At 45.7% G+C, this 23,470-nt stretch overlaps 2 protein-coding genes across 13 annotated transcripts in view; one reads left to right on the top strand and one right to left on the bottom strand.

The window, feature by feature from the left end:
* Positions 1-17,175, bottom strand: part of gdpd5b (glycerophosphodiester phosphodiesterase domain containing 5b) — a 28,220-nt gene extending 11,045 nt beyond the window's left edge. For 7 of the 9 annotated variants that reach the window (XR_008415663.1, XR_008415664.1, XR_008415665.1 and 4 more), the window contains exons 1-3: positions 16,801-17,175; positions 8,149-8,322; positions 1,813-1,916 (exon numbers count right to left, since the gene is read on the bottom strand). Coding sequence is in view for 5 of the 9 variants with exons in the window: in XM_053872517.1 (XP_053728492.1) it covers positions 1,813-1,916; positions 8,149-8,265 (221 nt within the window). In the remaining 4 variants the exon portion in view is untranslated. Of the gene's footprint in view, positions 1-1,812; positions 1,917-8,148; positions 8,399-16,800 lie in introns of all 9 variants that reach the window. The other 2 variants (XM_053872519.1, XM_053872522.1) reach the window with 2 other exon arrangements.
* A 3,179-nt stretch (positions 17,176-20,354) lies between these two features.
* serpinh1b (serpin peptidase inhibitor, clade H (heat shock protein 47), member 1b) lies at positions 20,355-23,397 on the top strand. Of its 4 annotated transcripts, none has more exons than XM_053872981.1 (8): positions 20,355-20,470; positions 20,923-20,954; positions 21,339-21,475; positions 21,529-21,721; positions 21,799-22,069; positions 22,144-22,242; positions 22,327-22,559; positions 22,632-23,397. In XM_053872981.1, the coding sequence occupies exons 3-8, from the start codon at positions 21,357-21,359 to the stop codon at positions 22,932-22,934; spliced, it is 1,218 nt and encodes a 405-aa protein (XP_053728956.1). In that variant the 5' UTR covers positions 20,355-20,470; positions 20,923-20,954; positions 21,339-21,356; the 3' UTR covers positions 22,935-23,397. The 4 variants fall into 4 exon arrangements, with proteins under 4 accessions (XP_053728956.1, XP_053728952.1, XP_053728953.1 ...); XM_053872977.1 differs by having other exon boundaries at positions 20,372-20,470; positions 21,332-21,475; XM_053872978.1 differs by lacking the exon at positions 20,923-20,954 and having other exon boundaries at positions 20,382-20,470; positions 21,332-21,475.
* The last annotated feature ends 73 nt before the right edge of the window (positions 23,398-23,470 follow it).

The following is a 23,470-nucleotide window of genomic DNA, read 5'->3' as shown; positions in this document are numbered from 1 at the left end:
TGGTTTTGTATATATGCATAAATATAAACTATTGTTGAGGAAATTCTCCTCAACCGAGCTGGTCAGTGCTTTGAGTCATTTATTGATTATTAAAATTAATCTCCACCTCCTGCCTTTGAAACATTAGTTTAGTGCACATTAGTTCACCAAGACCGTTGTTTGACATGGAGTTTAAATAGAAGCACTTTCAAGCAGAGTGTTGGTAGAGTGCAGTATGCAACACGACTGAGAAGTAGTTAAGAACAGTTCCAACCTAATATGCCCATGCAATCTGATAATCCTGAGCTATATGCTGTGACTTTTGTTTTCTGACAAAGGCAGGTGTTGAGGTCATGGAGGAAGTGGCTGCCAGAAATAACTGGATTCACATCAGAGCAGGAGGAGTGAACCTCAAACTACAGGCCACACAGAGCTCTTCAAACATCACGGAGAAGCACGTCTCTTCATGGTTATTTGGATATTGACGGGAATCTTCTGCCATATTTTAAAAGGCGGTCAAATGGGGCAAAGCTTATATGAGCGCCACCCAGTTTTGCCTGGGAGGTTGTGTGGAAAGAGGAGGAGCTGAGAGGTAATGTGATTGTCGTCTAACAGAGGAGCGGTGAAAATATTGATCCTGTCCAGCTGAAGGGAGACTAAGAAGTATTACAGATGGTAGACACTGCAGCTGAAGTGACGGGACTTAACTCCGGCGCTGCAGGCACGAAAAGATTAGTGTTTGTGGTTTGTTGAGATAGCACCATTAACCTCCTCGGCCATCTCGGCGGCGGCGCTGAGCGCAGCAAGGGCACGCTCACGGGCGTTTCTGTATAATTCCTCCCTGCAGAGGGAGCAGGACTCTCCTTGGTGCTAAATCACTTCAGTACATGGGAGCAGGGAGTCATCTCTCCGGTCAGCCGGGAGGCCGCCTTGAGAGCAGCCAGCAGAACAGGCAGGACACTTCCCAAATGAGAAAAAATGTACGAGTGGACACCTCCTGCCCCTGACCACACAACAGCACGCGGCTCTGCAGATTACAGGTGTGATGAAAACACTGATTCAGACTGACACAGCAAGTGAGCGCAATGCCGTCAAACGGCAAAGGTGACTTTGAAGAGGGTTTTTGACTGTGGTAGCCAGTACTTAAAGAACATCCCCTGTTTCTGTCTGCATGGGAGCATCTCAATGAGCGTGATACAGAGGAGGCTTTCGGTTTGGAACCTCAGGATTACCCAGCTGGCTTCCTGGGTCTGGTCTCCTTCTATGAGCCAGTGACCTTCAACCGTTACCGGATCAATTCACATTTGAGTGTGAGGCAGTCACGACGAGGCTCAACACCTCTGGATTACAGGTGGTGGCACTCAGCAGGAACAAAAGGAATTCTCACTCCTGGCAGTGTGAGAGTCAGGAGGTAAAGTCAGACGGCTGCTGGACATGAGGGTCACTCGTGTCCTCCTGGACAGATGACACATGAAGTGAGGTGCATTCCATAAGACTTGGGTACGTGTGAAAGCTGCAAGACACTGTGGAGCACAGCCAAAAGAAAACATTGTCGCGAGGATGCAGAGTGGATATAATCTGGCTCAGGCTGGACATGTTGTCTGTGCCTAGATTAAAGCAGATTAGACAGATGATTTTGGAAACCAGCAAGCAGACAAGCAAAGAGTGTCTGCTTTCAGAGCCAACGGCCTGTCGACAGGCGTCAAGTCCTGGTCTGGTTTTACTAAAGCAGAGAGATGCACAGCTCATCAAATAGTAATGTGGTTTTCACTGCTAGACTTTGGCTCAGAAAGAGATGTGTGTCTCAGGTATGAGAGGTGGTGGGACACTCACCAGTTGAACTCATTGTAGTCATTCCGAGCCTCCAACCAGAAGTAGGACCAGACCAGCAGTCCACAGAAGGTGAGCAGGAGGATGAGCGACCACAGGAGCTCCCACTGTGGGGGAACATGATGCACTCCATCACTGGGTCAGTCAGTTCCAAACCTGAGGAATACTTCCCAGGAGTGATATTCATTTGTTCAACTTAATCCAAAACCAATGGTAACAAAGTAACAAAAGAAGGGAAAATGAACTCGCAGCACAGCGACGTCAGCGCTCGCACACCAAAAGACATCTTCAGCTGAAGACCCGTCTTCAGAGACTCATTAATTTACATCTCCTAAAGCCTCGTCATCATCCGAGCGCACGGGTTCACCTCGCTGCTGACCTGCTGGGACTCCCCACGAGATTCACTTTAATTACATCTCAGAACATCACTGACTAATGACTGTCTTGCACTTCTGTACCACAGCAACTTTTTAACAAGCAAGAAGATGGAGTGTTCGGAGCACTCCTCGCTGGCCTGCTCTAGCTAGCAAAGTCATCGTCACATGACGGACTCCATACAACAAGAGCACATGCACAGCACGTGTAGACGACAGATTCAGCCTCTTTGTAACACGCATAACTACGTTTAGTGAGAACTCCGCCTTAAAGCGCCCCCTAGGGGACATCATGATGACAAGTTAACATTTTTTCATTACAAGACTGGCAGTAAACACAACATAGACCGAGCAAAGCAGAAGATAAAATAAATAATTGCATGCAGCAATAACAGTACACAAATGCAATATGACCCTGGCTGACGGAGCATTGTTGCAATGCGGGATGGCATAAGGAAGAAAAGATTTCCTCTGGGTGTTGACTCTACATCTGAAAAAACGAAAGGCTGCCATCGAGACTCCTGACAGCTAACTGTGGGCTCTATTGAAGTGTGAAGGAAGACCCAGCCCAGCTTCGACATTGTCCTTCAAGTCAGTGTCATTTACACATGGGGATCATGCGATGAGACCAAAAGTAGGGACGCATGCACCAAGCAGCACATGTCGACGCTGGAGTGGAAATGAATTTGACTATCCGACCCACGTCATTCGATCATGACTTAATTGTCCATGGTGTCAAGTGCTGACAGTTCCGACCACCGGCATGCTGACGCATCAGTGCCAAGTGTGACCCAAAGTCAGAATACAGTGTTGAAGTTGTCGGCTCTTTTAAAGTAGTCAAGAGCGAGAACAGAATTTCACTTTGCAATGAAAAACTCTAATATTATACTACTACTAATACTGGCTGCTTGACAACAAGGTTTCAAGGTCATGTACGTCACTGGCTGAAAAACGGCCACCTGTATTGGGTATTGGACAAACATTTCAGCGATGACGTCATCTCCAGTTCCCCGAATGACAAAACAAGATGGCAAATAAAGTGCTGACAAAAGACAAAACAACTTGGATCTCACAAACATGTCAAGGAGGCTTTGTGATAGTCTGAGCTCAGCTGCCTGCCTGTCAACAAGCGCTCAAAAACCATCGCATGGATGACATTTTCAGGACATGATGTTGGTGGCACTTCAATTCATCATTTGAAGGTTTTGTCACTCTCCATTGAGAGAGCCGCAGCATGAGCTTCCATTCTTACTGGTGTGTTGTGCGAGTGAGTTACAGATCACTAGTGCCACCCGCTGTTCCATTAAGCTCATTACCGTCAACAACATTTCAAATGCTAAAAAGAGGGTGTACTAATGTAGATAAATAATGAAGCCCACAATTAGTGTTTTGAATTTCTTTTTTTTCTTATATTTCGTGAAAAAGACATCATAAATGAATTTAAAAATGTTGTATTATAATTCATATTCCACCTCATGCATGTTCCATAATAGTCTGTCATTTTTGTCAAGGCAATGATAAATGTTGTATTCACCTAGTGGAACATCAAGAGGCAAGTTACAGGTTTGTAATACTAATACTAATATTCAAGTAAGCTTCAGAGAATCATTTCTAATTGTATAAAGTCATACGGGGTATTACAGAATAACAGCCACATTACTATTCGGCAGCACTGGCATTTATTCACCCGCAGACAGCTCAGTCTCTTGGTGTTCTGACAGCTCACTCAATTATAATATTCCATTTAAGGAGTTTCTGTGAGCCACAGCACAAACAAGCAATATTAAAGAGGTGGGAGAGACTTTAGCTCCAGAACCAGGCGCGGTAAATGAAATCTGTTCTAAAAATAGAGGATGGAAAAAAAAAAAAAAGAACACTAAAATCACCACAAATGGGATCAACGGCTTTACAGCCATCAACTCCTCTCTAATAAAATAAGAAGCAATTGATTTGTTTGCATACTAACTCATTTAGATTGCACTTTTACTGTGGATTTAGTGAATCCATAAAAGCAATGATGTCCTGAGTGAATCACTAAATGAAAGGAAGATCATCTGCTTTTAGTCCAGACGGACTGTCGTGACTTGTAGAAGATATAAATACACTCATTTCAATCAGCAAAACGTCGATGCTTCTGTTTATTCATGAGCTCAGCGTTGCGTCTCAGCGCTCCTGATGCAGGCTACACTGCCCCTGTCAGAACCATCAGTGGTTAGTGTTGACGATAACCAGCCCCGCTCACTGGACGCCACATGCAGACACGGAAGTGGGGTGTTCACCACAGAGCAAACAAACATCAGCGCTGTGGACACCCAAGATTTGGATTGCTGTTTGGTTAAACTGTTCAGATTCTAAAAAAACAAACCCTCTTTAGTCAAAACAAAATGTACTTTAACAGCCTGCTGGGGTCAGAGGTATTTCACAACACAGATAACTGCGCTCATTTAGATAACAGCAGGGATCGAACAGTCTTTTCATGTGCTGTGTGTGTCGATGGCGAGAAATGGACTGCACCAGACAACAAGACTGGACACGCTGGCTTGCTTGTTCACTCGTGGCAGGAGGCGACAGATTTGGGTGAATCAAGGGCAACGCTTCAGAGACATTCAAAAAAATGATAGTAATATTTGTGGTGACAATAATATCTTTTGTTGCCTTTATATTCCTCTTCTACCCAGTTACATTACCAAGCAGGATGTCAAGTTGATATGACTAATGTCAAGTTGATTTCACAAGACAGATTAATTTGTCTGTAATTTTTGAGATGAAACTTCTAAACTCTAAGATCACCATCAAGGTCAAATCGACCACACCTATAAACGCATGCTACCTCTTTAGAATCATAAAACTATACATCAAGTTCTGTGGGAAACAACTGACATCAAGGATAACTCCTCGCCTCCGCTGGCTGACACGCTCCTGCTGGGCTGCTCGCATTGCACAGCTGCCCCACACACGAAGCACTCACAACCCACCTGCACTCTTGAACCAATGCAACACACCATCTACTATGTGTGATGAAAATGAAAATGTCTCCCGGCAGATTGTGGAATTACAGAATATACCTACAGTACGTTAGCGTAAATACATAAGTAGACACACTTTATTTTCACGTTGTTGCATGCAAGCATTGACCCAGATGTAGCCAGAGCCAATCCTGAGGAGCATATGCATTCATTATGGCCGAGTCAGCATCATTTCTGGGACCAGCTGCACATGCCGGGAACTGATTTGACCCACAGAGATGATGAGATCACTGAAAAATGAAGACAGAGCTCCTGTGCTTCCATTTTGGAAGCCTTTGTGTGAGTGAATGGTAAAGACTGCCTAAATGGAAATACTTTCAATTATTACTGAGAGGCCGGATCAGCTTGCACCATGTGACGCAGGCCGTCCACCGACGGAGCGCCTTGGAACACAGGCAGTTTTACCGAGACAAGTGGGTCATCTGAGCGGCTCAGTGTAATGTTTAAGATATATTCATAAAATAAATGAATCAAAAGCTCCGGGGTCAACTCCGGAGATGCTAGAGTCATAAGCTAGCCAGTGTATCCAATGACAAGAGGAGTAGCAGACACAGGTTCTTGATTACTGGAACCATTCAAAGGTCTTAAATGTCACTTGGCAGATCCTCCAGGAAGCACTGTCGGTGACTTAATACCACAGTCAAAGACTTCGACCTGAGACGAAAAAAAATAAAGATGTAAAACTCAAATGTAAAGAATGAAAAAAGAAGCACCAAGCCACAAAAAAGAGGCACCAAGCCGTGAGTCACATCCAATCCACATCCAACTTGAAATGTCAATGATGTCATCAACACCAGGCTTTTAGCCAGAAGGGGTTCTGAAGCCAAAATTGGACGCCCGTTTTATCAACAAGATGCTCATTAGAGCCTGTACAGTGCCCTTATGCTAGTGCCACCACTCTGCCTCCCATGGAAAAGGTGCTACGTTCCATTGTCCCAAACCCTAAGCAAGACCTCGCGAGTCGCAACACTCGTGGTTGGTCGCCACATGGAAGAGCGCTGTTATTGATGGGATGTCTTCCTGAAATAAAAGTGTACTGCCAGGTGATGCCGTCACACCCGGCATATTTCTTTGGAAACTTTTTATTGGGTGAATGGAGCTTCAAATGAAGTGTTCCAAACACGCAACACAACACGGATGAAAAATTCATTCATTCTTCTCATCTTATCAAAGGTTCCTGAAAATCCATTCATGCTCTGCTAACAGACAAACGCGTCGCGAACAAAGGTGAGCACTTCATTTATTAAATCAGTCACTTATTTTAGCCTCTTTTTAATGTGTCTATCTAAAATAAAACAGTGAGCCCTCTTATTTACGATGACTAGTGTATGCCTGTTCCCACTAGGGCCATGACAAACCGTTCTCTTGCATTGAAGTGCAGAGATGTTTCAGCGAGAGGAAGGGGGGGGGGGGAGTCAGCTTCGTGCACGAGGTCAAGACAAGTGCTGCTCAATGCCACTGAACGTGCAGCACCAACAAAGAACGCTGACTTGGCACTATCCTATCGGTCGGCCTGATAGACATCCACTGGCAGCAGGAAACAGAGCTACGTGGTGTCCAGTTTCCTGCTAATAGAAGGCAAAGGAATCAATATCTTGCTATTGTCTTCTGAAAGACTTCTCAGGCCGAAGCAGGTGGAGGCTCTGGTCAGAATGTGTTTGTTTACACCTAATGAGGTTGGAATGTAGACAAGTGTGGGAGGGGTGAGACGCATCAATCTACTGTCCATGCGTCTGTCGGTTATGAATAAATCATGTCTGATCGGAACAGAATGCCGACACACACGGACTAGGTGAAACTGCAGCAACAGAATCCATATATTTGAGTCACATGCCCCGATCAGACACAACTGACCATCTCAAATGGACTTTTTTGCTATGATGGTAAAAGGTGATCTGCACATGGATTCCAGGGACATGAACCTTAAGACAACCGGGGGCAGCCACATGGGCTCTCTCTGGGGAATCCTGAAGGTTGTTCCATTGATAGAACAGCAGCAAGGTCAAAGATAATTGCTGTGGTAACTGGAGAGGCTTGATAGTGGCCGTGTACATAGTGGAACACAGCCTCTTTGTTTTCATAAATAATACGTTCTGAAAAATGAGTGCGACTCTTCACCTCCTACACAGACTCGCCATCATCACCAGCCAAAAGAGCGGAAGCTAACAGATTTTAGGCTCAGCAGATGAGGAGCATATGTGACTCTGACACACTTTATCCTGGAGGATTTTTGCATGACACGCTCACGTGCACATATGTCAGTGTATACAGTGAATTAGATGGAATCAACGCCTTCCCAGGATCAGTGTGATGAGAAATGAATGAGGGGGAAACAGCCATGGAAATACAAGTCATGGAGTCCTGAGGATCTAGAGACAGCAAACGTTCATCACAGTCAGACCTCGCACGGCCCAATACACAGCAGCCCGGAGCGTGCGCTCCCATGTCGCCACCTCATTTCATAAGTAGGCCATAAGGTTTAGTGAAATAATGAAAAAAAAAAGACGCAAATAAAAGTTTTTTTTGCTTCTCAATTCCAGGTACACCACATTAAGAATGGATATTGTCCTGAGCAGCAGTGCACTCAAAAAAGTGCACAGATTCAACTTACTTTTTTCAAATCTGCAGGAAAAAAACGAATTAAACACACAAAAAAGTGTTGATGATGGATAAACTAAGTCAAACACCCAAGAGTGCGGACCCCCAGCCATATTGGAATTTCTTTGTTTTTGATCCATTTAATATCTTCCTTAGCATTTAAAATATCATTGGCAGCAATGAGCTCAATGGAACAGCCGGTGGCAGAAGCACACAGATGCACACCCCTCACTGGTTTTGTTGTCAGTATTCACTGAACATGTCATTGAAATTATCCGTTTTGAAGCACACATGACCTTGGCGAAGGCAACAATAAAAGCAAACGCATATGTCTCTCCTACCTTTGTGGTGTCGTCGTGTGAACGCTGGTAGCGTTTCCAACGGCAACCATAGATGCCCGTGATGCATGACAAACATAGCTGTCGTTCGTAGACTTGCAGCGGTTGGTGTTTCACCATGCTCCTTCCGTCAGTCCTGCTTCCAGAGCACAAGCATCCCACTCACCATGAAGCTCTCTGTAGAGACACAGTAGAATCGCTCAATGAAGTCTTTTTCCATCCATGGACTAACCACCTGGTCTCCTCACCGCTCCTGAATACCCAAGGATGCAGAGCCTGATATTAGTCAATCAGTGGTAAAGACAGGGTAATTCAGAACCCAATACGAGCAGCAAACAAATCAGCGTATCAAAGCTGGAGTACCAATGAGTTGAGACTTGCCAGTGTTGGACGAGTCGTGCAGCAATTGAGTCTCATTACTGCGGCTTTGACAGAAGAATCAGAACTATTTTCAGCTTTACCATGGCGACACTGAAATTACAGTGTTGTCCTGTGGCAGCGTGTTGTTACAGAGAAGAGGCTGCTGTGTGTTGCAACATGTTTATGCAGTAAACCTCCTTACAGCCACATTAACCACCAAAGTCGAGCAGATGAAACACAAAACACATGGCATTAGCCTCACTTCAAAACACGCGATAGGAGCTCAAAGGTTGTCATCGTAATTTTACAGCTCGGAGGCGTCACATTTGTCCGACAATGCAAACTGGAGGCTGTTTGAATTAGAAGAAGCCATTAACACACACACTAGCACAGAAAGATCAAACGCCATGAAAACAATCTGAGCTGAGCAGTTTACAGCTAACGGGTCATTAATAAAACTGTTTTATATTAGTCAGTATGACTGCTCAACGCAGAGTGGGAGGTGACAAAGTTGGAAAAAGTCAAACATGGCAGCATATGGAGCAATTGATGCCAACAAAAAGACAAACCTTTGACAAGCCGCATTGCATTCACCTTTAGAGCAGACTGACAGTTCAACTACGTTAGAGTTTCAACACAATAACACTCACGAATCATTGGCATCAACTGCAGAATTATTTTTAGTCCGAGAAAAGTCTTCAGAGATCGTAAAACATCAGAAATAAACAACATAAAATCGCAGAATCTGAGCCATAAAGGGAAAAGCATCTTAAAACAGAGATGATGAAAGTTAAAAATGAAGCAGTTGACAGGATATTTTTTAAGCCAACCATATTTTATATATATATATATATAAAAATTAACCTGTTGGTACATCAATTGTTGCAGTGTATTATGTGAATTTGGTGCATGCCAAGGTGTGTGAGCATTTTTCTTGTTTATACTGCCTTGTGGGGACCAATTCCTGACAACACACTACTATCCTCGTGGGGACCTTTTTCCCTTCCCCATGCGTCCAAACCTCAATTTGAAGATGGAGACTTGAAAATAAGTGGGTCACTATAATTAGGTTTAAGTTTGGTTCAGACTCATGGTTCAGGTGATCCATGTGTTTTGGATGGTTAGGTTTAGTGGGAGAGGCTGGGGAAAGGGTGATGGCCATGAGACACCTCATAATGTCCCCACAGGGACAGCAATACAAAGGCGTGTGTGCGTGCCCTGCGACGAGCTGGCGACCTGTCCAGGGTGTATTCCTGCCTCTGGCCCACTGAGCGCTGGGATGGACTCAGCGCTGGCTAACTGACGATGGATGGATGGATGGATGTCATGAGATTGCATGCCATGAATGAGCTACATCATGGAACACAGTTGCCGGCCAAGTCTAATTTCATAACGGCCCGGAGGTTGAGTTTGAAATCCACCACTACCGCACTGCAGAGCGCACCTGACTAAAAGTGACGTGTAGTCTATGCAGTAGAACGGTCAGTGATGCTAATGTGTGAGAATACACGTTACTTCGGCTTCATTCGCTTCAGCACAACACGCGACGAGGCACAGTATCTGGCGGTAAGAAGCCCATTGGACTGTAAAGCTTTAGCTATTAGCAGCAGGAGGTTCGGAGCGTGTGAAAAAAGTAGCAGCCATAGCCCAGAAATTACGGTAGACACCATAGTGACAGCTTGAATCCTCACAAACATGCTTGCTAAGGAATCTCTCCTCTCACTTTATAGCACAAACAGAATACTGCCGCTACAGTTGGACAATGCAAAGGCGTGAAAGACGAGTCCACCGTAGAACTGAACGCAACTCTATCAGATCTGCAGGTTTAAAGCTGCCTATATTGTAGCCAAAATCCCTCGTGCAAGTACGAGAGGATGTAATAAAGCAGGGCATAGAAAGAGAAATGACAAACATTGTTACATGTTCAGAGGCTTCTGTTCGCGACACTCCCCCCCCACTCTGACTCGTGGTGACCACCCCGAGAGCCACAAAAATTCTTAGTTATTATCCCAATTTATGTTTGTGTCAGCTGGACGAGCAACAATGGCACTGGGTTTTGTGGCCGGACGCTATATTTATTACACACAGGGTAAGGATGGACGCAGCAGGCTGTAGCACCTTGCTTGGCTATGGGAGCGATATGAGAAACGAGAGGGAAATCCCCTTCAAACGTGCGTCCGTCTCCTTTTCTGCTGCTTCATTTCCTTCAATCAAAAAGTCAGAGAAAGGAAAAGCAGTCTAGAGGGGAGGAAATGCTTCAGCAGATTCCCAGATTCTTCAGCTGACTGGAGGAGTGAGGGGGAGGCTCAACTGCAGGGAGAAACGCTGGATTTAAAGTTCCACTGAGGTCAGAGAGATGTCAATATAGACCAAGGAATCACGTGATGCCTTGGTCATTTTTGATACACACACACACACTCAACATTTTTTTGAAGAAGGTTTGAAAACAGCTCGCCGTCACACAAACTTGGCAGAGAGAAACTTGGCTGAACTGTCAGTAGAGAGAGTTGATTAGTGACACATGGCTGAAAAAGCTTTGTCACTAGCAATTATTACATCAGAGCTGCGGAGAAGGATCCAATCTATCCACTGTTTGATTCCAGTCAGGGAGCAAATATGGCGGATCTATTCTGTCCTCCACACATTTTAACCCCATTTCACAGGTCACTCTTCCAATCTGCAGGACAGAGAGACATTTCAAAGCAAACCTGTGGATTAAACACTTCTTCCTTCACATGTAGAAATTCTCATTTGGGACTGAATCATGCACCTGACGAGTAATAATAATTAAAAAAAAAAAAAAAAAAAAACGTATAGGCATTTTTCCTGCAGCACTACATCACTGACAATCAGTGTGGGAGTCTGAAAATATTTTCACATCCTTGTTACTACCTCCGACACAGACTTTAAAGGAGACGTGTGTTTAAAAGAACAAAAGGACAGCCACATTCAACCACAGAGATACGGTTAAACTCCCACCATCCTAGGTTACCAAGCCTCTATAACACAATCCACTGGTGAAATGAATCAATTAAATATTACCCTCAAGAATAACAAAAGAAATCCAGCTTAATAGTTTAAAATAGTACATTTTGTTTCCGTGTTATATTTGATTTTTTTGAGGTCCATAAGCACATTCAGTTCCTAATGCATTCGTACCTTTCCAGTCGAATTACAAACATCCCTGTTGCTTACTGAGTAATTATTACATGGATATTATCTTAAATCGCATAGGTTACATCATAGGTCACCTTACTCAGCATGGCCTGGTAAAATGAACAAGCGGGTCTGATTTGGCCACTGGGCTTTCATTTTCAGCCCTAACTGCAAACAGGTGAGAAGGAGGAACCACCCAATACCAGTGGGGATCATGAAGAAAGTGGGTCAAAATGATGTGTGTAGGAATCCCATTTATCAATGTGGATGGGAGAAAACGGCTGCCGTTGGCTCCACTGTGTGAGACTTCCAAAATAGTTCAGGCTGTAGGGTCGGGATGATTTGATAGAAGACTGCAGAGGCGGAACGACTGAACGCTGCCGGAAAACACTTGAGCTGTAAAGAGGTTACAGGTGGAAAAAAAGTCTAGAGACCAACGGTGCCACCCCTGGAATCTGAGGTACGACGGTTGAATTTGGCCTCCATTTCCTTTGACCTAGAATCAGTCACATCACAGAATTGCTTGTTCTCCACTCTAATTGGAAATGCTAGACAGCAGCATCACTGCGCATGCTGCAAACAAGCAGTTTCCTTTGTTTATATAAATTATTTCTACCACCAAAAAAGCAAAAACCCATACAGTCATTAAAATTCTCATCAAAAACACGAGTGGTAAGATGAAAGGCATCTGTACTAGTAGTATTTTGTTGATGTGACTTCATCATCACAGTGCTCTCCATATTGCTTAATTTTAATCCTCCAGTTTGACAGCATCATAAACTGTCCTCTAAATGTGATGTACCTCTCAGCATACCATCAAACCTCAATAGCGGGGGGGAGAAAAAGAGTTAAGCCTTAATCCTCAGCCTCTGCTCCACAGACATATCAGCAGCTTCACCGGAAAATCATTCATCCTTCACACAAGAGGAGACTTCTCTCTCAAAAAGTTAATGGTTCCTTTTTGGGAAGGTACAAAAAAAATAAGAAAAAAAGAAAGACAAATCACCACACTGCTGATATTTCCATTTTTCAATTGTGTGTGAAAGTTATAATGGACACTATTTAAAACTGACTTTGTGCATCCTTCCGTCTTTCCATGAACAGAAAGAAAACATTGCATCCACTGTGGCGATATATTCTGACAGCCCTCGGTGAAGGGCCCCAATTCTGCCTCTCTGATCTGCCACCTTGTCTAACGTTTAGCGACTTGACACACCTACTTTTGGATCCAGGACTTGCGAGTGTGAGTCGTCAAGTCATGTATGGGGTGAACACACACTCAGAAAGCCACTGTAATGTCTAAGACATCAATGAAGCGGTCGATACTTCTAACCGTCTCCTGACACTGGCACATTACAAACGAATCTTATACACCAGAGAATCAAATCAGTCATCGTGACAGCGCACTTGGGTCCTTCCATCCTACAATCAGCTGCTCCATAATCCAATGTAAAGCGAATGGCAGTGGTTTATTTGGATTGATGCCTGACAGGCCAAGTAATTAACACGACGGGCCATTAGCTGCAGAATCCGCTGGCCGAGAGAATGTGAGCAGAAACAAGAACTCAGCATTTCATGACTTTGCCAGCATCAACAAATCCATTTTAGGGAGCAGGAAATATGCGAGCCATCTCCAGCCCTTTCACCTAAACAAGACTTCTGGGATCACAGTTGAGAGACGCATTTCAACTCCAACATTCCCCCTGGCTTCCTAGGCTTGACGGAGTCAAAGAGGAGGAAAGGAATTCTGGCACTGGCTGTATCTCTGAGACCTGGAGAGCAAACAGCTGACATCTGTGGTATGCATGTATGCGGCAGTAACACTCGTTGGTTACCTCACCTCGGTCTGACTCAGGAAAGCAAAGGAGAAGACTCCAGTCTGCAGAACTTGCTGTGCTCTGCCATCTGTGTTTAGACATCACAGTGAGCTCTGTCCTCTGCGAAGCCCCGAAGGCCGCGCCAGACAGGCAGGTGCCTCCATGATGATGCCTAACAGACATGACTCTTTCTCCTCAGTACATTCAGTTTACTCCCCTCAACTGGGTACGAAAAGAACAAGGCGAGTGAAATCAATGAAGATGTGTAACGGATCATTGTGGTGGGACAGCTGAGTATTTTCTCAGGTACAGAGGGCAATCTGTGCTGGCGAGCCTCAGATGGTGGGAATATTAGCAGGCGTGGAGGAAAAACAAGCCGACTTGTTCTCTGGTCAAGGAGGTATTGTTGCTGTGTTCAAAGAGGAACGTCAGCTCAGACAGAAGAACCACCCCGCTCCTCTGAATCGGCGCTTTGAGGGGGGCTCAGGTTCCACACTAGTGACAGTGAACCAAACCAGAGCAATCCACCTGTCAATAGCAGCAATCCACCCCGGCTGTGATGGAACCGGACGGAGTGGGTACAGTACACACATTAGTATTCCTGTCTGCACGACGTACTGCTCGCATGGCTGTGCTCAGCATGCTTTCTGCTTCATGTTTTTAACAAAGCCATCCCTGGAAAGGTGAGAAGACCTGAGGCCTGATGACAACAACACGGCAGGTCATCCATTAATGGCACTCAAGGGCAGTGACTAACCACGACACATTTGAAATACTAGGACTCACAAGTAGCTGTGCAGTATTAGTGAATGCAATTCGGGGCTACATTCTTTAATTTGATCATTTCAAGTATTCACCATTGACGATTTGCTTTTGAGACACTGATCAGTAAAAAAAACCCAGTTTCATCACTGCAATAAAAAGCAGGCAGGTGTATTGTAAACTGGGTTGGGTTTTTTTTACGACTCAAATGTAGCCGCCAACATCTAGTGTGCGTAACTGTGCACAGAGACATTGCCGAGAGAATGAGCGAACGCTTCCTGTTGCACCGTTTTGGAGCTGATGGAGCAGGCGCTTCCATTTTAATTATTTATTTATTTTAGCGCATCTGCCGATCCACTTAACTGAAGCCATTATGTGGGATTTCTTGCCAAACCACGGGACCTTTCGAGCCCCATATGACGAGTTAGCATTCTGATATAGCTCTGACAGAAATGTGATATTCTGACAGCAAATTCAAAAGCAGTTTTAAGGCTCGTGCAAAATGATGCCTGAAAACTACAGAACTTCTATTAAGCAGGTTGCTATGGCCAACAAGCTGTTAAATGACTCTTGATGTCTGACTATAAATAGAAAACCATTACAAATCGACAGCCATCTAAAAACTGACAATTAAGGGAGAGCTCCAACTAATCTCTCTCTCTAATTGTTTCCCTGAACCACCAGCGGGATTAAGCTCCGGCGTTGCTTGGAACTCACACTCTACTGTGAGTGTCTCCTGAAAGTTCAGACACGAGCAGCACCGTCGTTTAACTACACTTCAAACTGGCGTTCAAAAATGATGAGCTCAGAGGAATCCTGGCTCTGGGTGGGAGTCTGTTATCTGGACTTGGGAGAAACAGGAGATAGCAGAGCATGTTTGTTTGTGTGGTCGCAGAGGTTTGGAACTGACCTCATCACATTAGTGCGCCCAGAAATAACAGGTCAATCATGATTGCAGTCATCAGACCAGACGCTGCACACCGAGGAAACATGCCACACCGAGAACATCCACATGAAAAATGAGGAGGATCCTGGCTTTATAATCTCAGACCTTTGGAGTACAACTGAAAGTCGCAGACATCTATAAGACGGTCAGAGGAAAATGTCCCGAGATGCTCCATAAACAAACGAGCAGAGCAGCGCTTCAGATGTTAGGATAAAATAGTACACAGAAGACAGTCAGAGGTGAGCCAAACACTCGGGAGTGAGCCGCGACTTCATAGGAAAGAAGGTGTCTGGGAGATGGACTAGGACCTACACAGTGTATAGCATTCCTCCGCGCTGCCTCCCTATATCTCACCCACATCTGCAGCGCTAAAACAACACTTCAAAATCCTGAAAGCACTTTTCAAACAAACACAATCCATTCCTTGGCCTTGTCACACTCTAGTAAACGCAAGAAATGTATGTTATGTCAGGTGACCTGCGGGCATTTCAACATGATCATTGGGGCCACGGTCCATGACAGTCGTGAACCCTTCATGGGAAAACTGGAATAAAGATAAAATGAATGATGCAATTAGTTCATAAAACCTGCATCATGAATACAATTCCAATTTATTTGAAACATTAAAAAAAACATGTATTAATTGTATGAGACAACGTATATCAATATTTTCATTGGTGAAAAATAATCCGCTATGATTTAGTGAGGGCCACAAAAATACAGGTGAAGGGCTGCATGTGGCCCCCGGGCTGCACTTTACCCAGCCTGGGCTGGAGAGAGGATTGAGACTTGCACTTCACAGACTTGGACTACAATCACAACTCAAATATTAGGAAAATGACTGTGAAATTGAGTGCAAATCGCGAGCCGATGGCAAAACAGATTTCACTTTTCCAGTGTCAACACTGCTTTATCTCCTGGAAATATTCCTCAGATGAGCCATCAACAGTAAGAAAGGTGTGCCGCTCACAAAGCTTTGCTCAGAACTGCTCCCTTTTCAACCACTCATCGCTATAAATCCATGAACTTGATCCACCGGCTCTGAGCTTTAGAAGACCATTCGAGAGCAATGAGGCTTCCAAGTGAGGGGTTTCGTACATCAATCCTGCACATCCAGCTCAAGGCCAAAATACGCCCGCTTCACTGGGGGAGTCCTTGTTCATGGATATGAAAAACCAAACGGTGTCTCTCATCAATCAGTTTTAAAGTGAGGGAATGCACAAATACAGGTGCGCTGGACTGTTGACTTTCAAAGGTAAATTCCTTGGAGGATTGATGATCAATTCAACTGTCTGCCAATAGCCATCCATTTTGGGATCCGCTGCTACAGTGTTGTCTCACGTGAACTAGACATGCTCTGATCTCGTTTTTGGAGCACTGCTGATGTGAGTCTCAAGAGATACGATGATGGTACTTGCACCACACAGTGAAAACTTCCATCACAACAGCGAAGATGTGGACGAGCCTTCTGAAGACGGTTAGCAAAACAAGGCGTCTGTGTCGGTGAATGACCGTAAAAGTCAGTTGACCGTTGGCATGGATGGCGTGGAGCACAGAGACTTTGTAAAGGTATCACAAGTGACACGGTGGAAAACACTCGAGTCGAACACTCACCTGTCTGAGGTGACTTGACTGGAGTTCCCAGGACCAAGCTTGCTCGCACGTATCCCCCGCAAAGGTGGCCAGCAGCGGGTGGCTGGTGGAGCAGGGCGCGGGTCGCTGAAGGCTGGCACAGGTGAACTTTCACGCCGCAGACGAAGAAAAGGGAGGCGCGGGAGCGCGGAGAGTGGCACCAGGTCCAGCCTCGGTTCAGAGGGGACGTTACTGCAGCATGTTTCCACTCGTCTTTGGGGGCTTTCCTCGCTCTCAGTGGGCTGGAGGTGTGTGTGACGGCAGGCTCGAGGCACACGCCGGTGCCTTGGTTCAGAGCAAGTGGACGGTGGGAGGAGAGCTGCCGCTCTTATCCGCTGCCCTCCTGTACCGTGAACGCGTCACTGCACTGACTTGACACTCGGCGTGTTCACGGCGCCTCGGAATTTTCACGTGACCGACATAAATATCTTTATCTTCCTCTGAAGTTGCTCCTAAATCTGAGGGCGCTCAATTTCAACATAAACAACAACGTACAATGTATAATACAGTGTTGACGACTCTGACCGTTGAATAAACAACCGATCCAAAAGAGTCGGGCCTTGAACGCACCTTGTGAAGCTGACCAATACACAAGACCCGAAACAAAGCCTTCATGTGAACCAGTGCGCTTATATGCATAGTGCATCGTGTTGCTTTGTCCTCGCCATGTCTGCATGGTCTGACCCACTTTGGATTATCGTTCGCGTTCGTTTTGCTTGTTTATCACGTCAATAAAATGTCATTCAGTCATTCTTCAAATCTGGGGACAAACTCCATGGGAGTAACAGTCACAGTTGTAGCTCAACCAAATCAAAATAAAATATGTACAGACACAAACTGTCTTTAAATCGGTATATTTCATTTTAATGTACGCAGTTTGCTGTCAAATGTCCTATTTGGTGTCAAAACTGAATCACACACTGCAGTGATAAATAATAAAATACATTATTCATGAAATTATGCAGACATCAATAAATAATTTCATGTTGGTCATACTTTGATCTTAATATTTAAGATGGATTCCGACAGCTGCCTTGTTCACGCAGTACATAGTGATCTTTTGTTGTTGATTTCTGACAATGGAGTTGGAAATAGATGTGGTTCAGCATCGTTCACCAGCAACACTGTCGGTGCTGTGGCTTTTCTCTTCATGTTGGCATGGGTCACGACACGACCAGCAGCTGGACCTTCTTTTGAACCTTTAAAATGCCAAGCAAGATTCAGGAGGTCAGGAGGGCACAGTGGCCATGGGTCATTTCTCCAGGTGGGGCCCTGAACGCTCGCAACACAAAAGACAAGTCATGAGAGGAACCAATGGTCAGGATTCTTTGTGCGGGATGTGACTGTAGTATGGTTTAAGAACTGTTTATAATGGTACTGTGTATTCTGTGATAGGCTACATGCAATATTTGATCAAATGAGGGCGGTGAAAATACGACAAAAATCTCATGTTAGGGAGATAAGTTATCAGTTCAAGGTTAAAATTGAAAGTGTATTGAGTGAAACATTGCTATACTGTCACTCTGTCCTCACATAAACCGCAGAACGCCTGTGGAAGCAGTAGGTCCTAAGCTATTTGGTGTATTTGGTGTGCGCGCCATCTAGTGGATATGTTAGCACGTTACAGTGGCGAGCCGCTATTGTTGCACTGCCTGTAACATTACATCAGATAAAAAGGCCAACTTTACCTGTTCTATGATCTAATCATGTCGCAATATTTGATTAATTGACACGAGCAGCGCGCACCCGCTGGATGTCACACTCTTTCAGTCTTGGAAAACAACGACGGTAGACGTATTTCCTGCTGGAGTTATGCAACGGAAGCTCCACCCACTTGGAGCCAAGTCGTTCATCATTTCCAACATGGTCATGGTTTTCGAATTAGCTCAGAAGTCATGTGGCTAAATGAACGTGCTTTGTGGACAATCAGAGCAAGTTGTCCAGCTCCTCCCGAGGGAGACATCATCTCTCCAGCGAGTCCTGACTCTTCCCCAGGGTCTCCTCCCTGTAGGACATCCCAGGGAGGCGTCCAGGGGGCATCCGGATCAGATGCCCGAGCCACCTCAGCTGGTTCCTCTGGATGTGGCTCCACACCGAGCTCCTCCCAGATGACCCAACTCTTCACCCTATCTCTGAGGGTGCGCCCAGCCACCCTGCGGAGGAAACTCATCTCAGCCGCTTGTATCCGCGATCTCATCCTTTCGGTCATGACCCAAAACTCGTGACAATGAGGGGGGAAACGTAGCTCGATCGGTAAATCGAGAGCTTCGTCTTGTGACTCAGCTCCCTCTTCACCACGACGCTCCAATACAAAATATAAATAATATAAATAGAAACAATGACTTATTATTATAATATTTTAGATATATTTTATATAATATTTTGGGTTATTATTTTCGTCAGCTATTATGAAGATCCAGTGAAGATCCATTTGTGATCCCCACAGAAGTCGATTCTAAACATAGTCTGAAAATAGAAATTCACAAATTAAAAAAAAGAAAGTTTATAAGAAAGACACCCAAGCAATCTTAATGAAACATCAACACAGTTTTGAAACACGTCACCACATTTTCAGCTTTTTGCTATAGACATGCAAGTCTTCTTACTGCTCCCTTCTAGATGAAGCCTGACGTCACGACTTCCTTGCAGCTTAAAATGCTACTGTGTGTTAGAATAAGGGGACGTGACCAGGCTTGTTTGACCCCGGGTTTGTTCTCACCCTGAGGAATTTCCCTGCAAACTGTGGGCCCGCAATTCAATTCATGACAAACACAGCCCTGAGGCATGGGACGGGACCACGGATGTGCTGTGGAGAAGTGCAAACCCACACCAACAAGTCTAGGATTTATGCTGCATGACTTGTCATTGGGCCGCCGTAGATTTGGGCCAGCTGAGGCCACTTGCTTATGTCAGTGTTTTGGAATTAAGTTCAAATGAAAATGGAACAGCAAAAAAAAAAAAAAAAAGCAGCATCATATGACAGAACTAATCTTAAGAAGTATCTTTAAAAGTCCTAAAATGCTTGAGAAAGGTGATCCCAGTTCAAACTGGTCGTGAATTGCCCTGTTTTTTTGTTTTTTTTACAACCCACAACACCCCCATTCTTCGACTCCCTGCTATCAGCAGCTTAGCAGCACAAACGTGGCACTGGGGGGGAGGGGGGCAGCAGCGAGGAGATTAAAAGTTTGCCTCTTTTTTAATTTGCTACAAGGTTAATGAGAGGTTTAATGGAGTAATCACAAGGAATGAAACTTTGGCAGAGCACTGATGAAATGTGCAGACAGCTGGGACACTGTAGCTCTCAGTTGATCATTGCGTCATTGGTGAAAACACTATGTTTTAAAAGTGATGTAACTTTAAGTCAGAACCAGAGTACGACACCACTGATCCTGAATCTGAGTTATCCAGCATAAAGCAGCTCAGCCAACAGCCCCACTGAGCTCAGACCAGCGCTGAGATTTCCCCTCTGGCCTTTGAGGCTTTGAAGGGGACGTCCCAGCTCCGAACGTTGAGAGGAAGCTTCATTTGAATATCCCATTCCCACTTCCAGAACTTTCCGTCTCAGGGTATAAAGAGGAGGAGAGAGTGCGAGTGTTTCAGCGAGCGGATCCCCCAGGACGTGAGCAGAGGAGCGACTGTGAATCTGTGCCAGGTGAGGATTGAAAGGTAGCGGCCTTTTGTCTGCTGGGGAGGGAGGGGGTCAGAGAGGGAGCTTTGTTCAGGGGGGGGTTGAAGTTACGCTGCAGCTCTTAGTGGCCTGCCTGTAATGTTTCTGCTCTCTCCACAACTCTAGTGAAAATTCTCTTTTTTTAAAACTTTCCTGCTGCATGCAACAATGAAGTCATGTTGTCCTTTTTAAAAGTGGCTGAAACTGCAGCCCTGAGACTTTTTCATCAAGTCATCAGAGGCAGAGCCGATCGGCTGGAAGTTGTTCAGACTCCCAGTGATAGCCAGGGAAATCTGTGTATGAGCGCAGTTGTGGGTGAGTCATGGAGAGCAGAGGAAAAAAGCTGAAGTGAAAAGAAGGGAAAGGTTGCCGAAAGCTTAGAAATACTCTGTACAAGTGCTTTATGGAGATTACGGCATACACCTCTTGTCTTTCAGAATGAAAATGGCAGACATCAAAACATCAAAAGGTGAATGAACAAAGTGCAAAGACGTATTTCTGCAGTGTGACTAAGGTGTTGGTACAGAGATGCAGAAAGAAAAGGGCGTCTGTCTGTTTTAAAGACGCCGCTCTCTTAATACGCCCTCAGGCCTGGCTTTGCTCAGACAGAACCTGCAGCAGAGGGATCTCTTTTGTTCACTCCATAAACCAGTCACTGCAGCTCACAGGCTGCTGACGTGGCCGGCAACATGTCTGCCTCAGACCACACCCCCCACTCACACACCCACTGCCACCTCAGCAGCCTCAGATCCCACTCCAAGTCAAGCCCAGTCTTAATCGTGGTCACCACGAACAACGGTGGAATAACTTTTGAAAATGTCTTTATTGTCCGCTGGTTCGTTTCAGGCTGCAGCGTTACAACCCAGACAGGATGCGGCTGACAAACACTGTGGTGCTTCTCCTCCTGGCCCTCGGGGCTTCTGCAGAGGACAAGAAGTTGAGCAGTCATGCAGCCATCTTGGCTGACACCAGTGCCAACCTGGCCTTCAGGTTCGTGTAGAGCCACTGATCCCGACAGTCATAAGGTGTCATAAGGTGCTAAGCCTGTATCACAACATGGCTAAAGAGAAAGACACAGAGAACATCTTGATCTCTCCTGTGGTCGTGGCCTCCTCGCTGGGGATGGTGGCTCTCGGAGGAAAAGCATCCACCTCTTCCCAGGTCAAAACCCTTCTGAGCGCCGACAAGCTGAAGGACGAGCATCTGCACGCCGGCCTCTCCGAGCTGCTGACCGAGGTACTGAGGTCTTTCACCCCAGCACCAAGTCCATGAAGCCACCAGGCATCAGGACAGCTGTGTTTTCCCGGCCCCAGGTTAGTGACGCCAAGGCTCGCAACACCACCTGGAAGATCAGCAGCCGCCTCTACGGTCCGAGCTCCGTCTCCTTCGCCGACGACTTCCTCAAGACCAGCAAGAAGCACTACAACTACGACCATTCCAAAATCAACCTCAGGGACAAGAGGAGCGCGGTCAACTCCATCAACGAGTGGGCGGCCAAGTCTACGGACGGCAAGCTTCCCGAGGTCACCAAAGATGTGCACAACGCTGACGGCGCCATGATCGTCAACGCCATGTTCTTCAAGCGTAAGTTTGCCCTCAAATGAAAGCCCTTACCTTCCACCAGAGTCTAATTGGACGCTTGGCTCTCTCTTCCAAAGCTCACTGGGATGAGAAGTTCCATGAGAAGATGGTGGACAACCGAGGTTTCCTGGTCACCCGCTCCTTCACTGTGGGAGTGCCCATGATGCACCGAACAGGTGAGCGTTGACACGTCGTCGTACCATGTGGACTACAGGTTTCTCAGCACTGGAGCCCAGCTCAGTGTCCTCTGTTCCACACAGGTCTGTACAACTTCTGCGATGACACCGAGAACCGCGTCTTCATCCTGGACATGCCTCTTGGCCAGAAGCAAGCCTCAATGATCTTCATCATGCCCTACCACCTGGAGCCCCTGGACCGCCTGGAGAAACTCCTGAGCAGGAAGCAGGTGGACGCTTGGCTCAGTAAGATGCAGAACCGAGCCGTCGCCATCTCGCTCCCAAAAGTCTCCATGGAAGTCAGCCACAATCTGCAGGTTCATATCCGCACCGCCACCCTCTGGATTCAGCTCAAAGTTCACCACGTCTTTGCTTGTCTTTCCCTTCAGAAACACCTGGCTGTGCTGGGTCTGACCGAGGCCGTGGACAAAGCCAAGGCTGATCTCTCCAACATCTCCGGGAAGAAGGACCTGTATCTCTCCAACGTCTTCCACGCCTCCGCCCTCGAGCTGAATGTGGAAGGCAACCCGTACGACACCAGCATCTTCGGGACCGACAAGCTCAAGGACCCCAAGCTCTTCTACGTGGACCACCCTTTCATCTTCCTGGTGAAGGACAACAAGACCAACTCCATCATGTACATCGGCAGAGTGGTGCGACCTAATGGAGATAAGATTCGCGACGAGCTATAACATAGATTTATGAGTCATAACTCGTGTGATATGCTGTGTTACCTCCGATGAGCAAATTGTGGAAGCCCCTTTTTGTGTGAATTAGAATCCCCAAGTAGAGAGAAAACAAACACACTCCTGACCTGTATGAGCAGCCGTTGCTTCCCAGACAACATGCTTACATTAAGTGTGACCTTGCTTTCTCATGAACGTCTCGCCACCTTCAATCCCAGTGCTTTCTTGCATTATCTTTAATGTTTAAAGAGACAAAGATTCTTGCACAACTTGCTTGCTTGTTTCCCTACTCACAACAATTCACTGCTCCTGTCTGCACTGAACACGTCCTCCACAGTGACGGCATCGTGCAGAGTAAATGTGGCCTTACACTTTCACACTCCAGCTGGATTTGATTGTTGATGTCGGGTTTTTTTCTCCACAAAATGCTGTTGGGATTGTGTTTTTTTTTTTTTCAATAAAAACAACAAGACAAGTACCGTGTGAATCTGTGACTGAGCCTGTGGAGAGATGAGGAATTCAAGGCAAAAAACACAAAGACA

This window comes from Synchiropus splendidus, chromosome 8, assembly GCF_027744825.2.
Source record: "Synchiropus splendidus isolate RoL2022-P1 chromosome 8, RoL_Sspl_1.0, whole genome shotgun sequence".
NCBI classification, from domain to species: domain Eukaryota; kingdom Metazoa; phylum Chordata; class Actinopteri; order Syngnathiformes; family Callionymidae; genus Synchiropus; species Synchiropus splendidus.
This window is presented reverse-complemented; position numbering and strand designations above follow the sequence as displayed.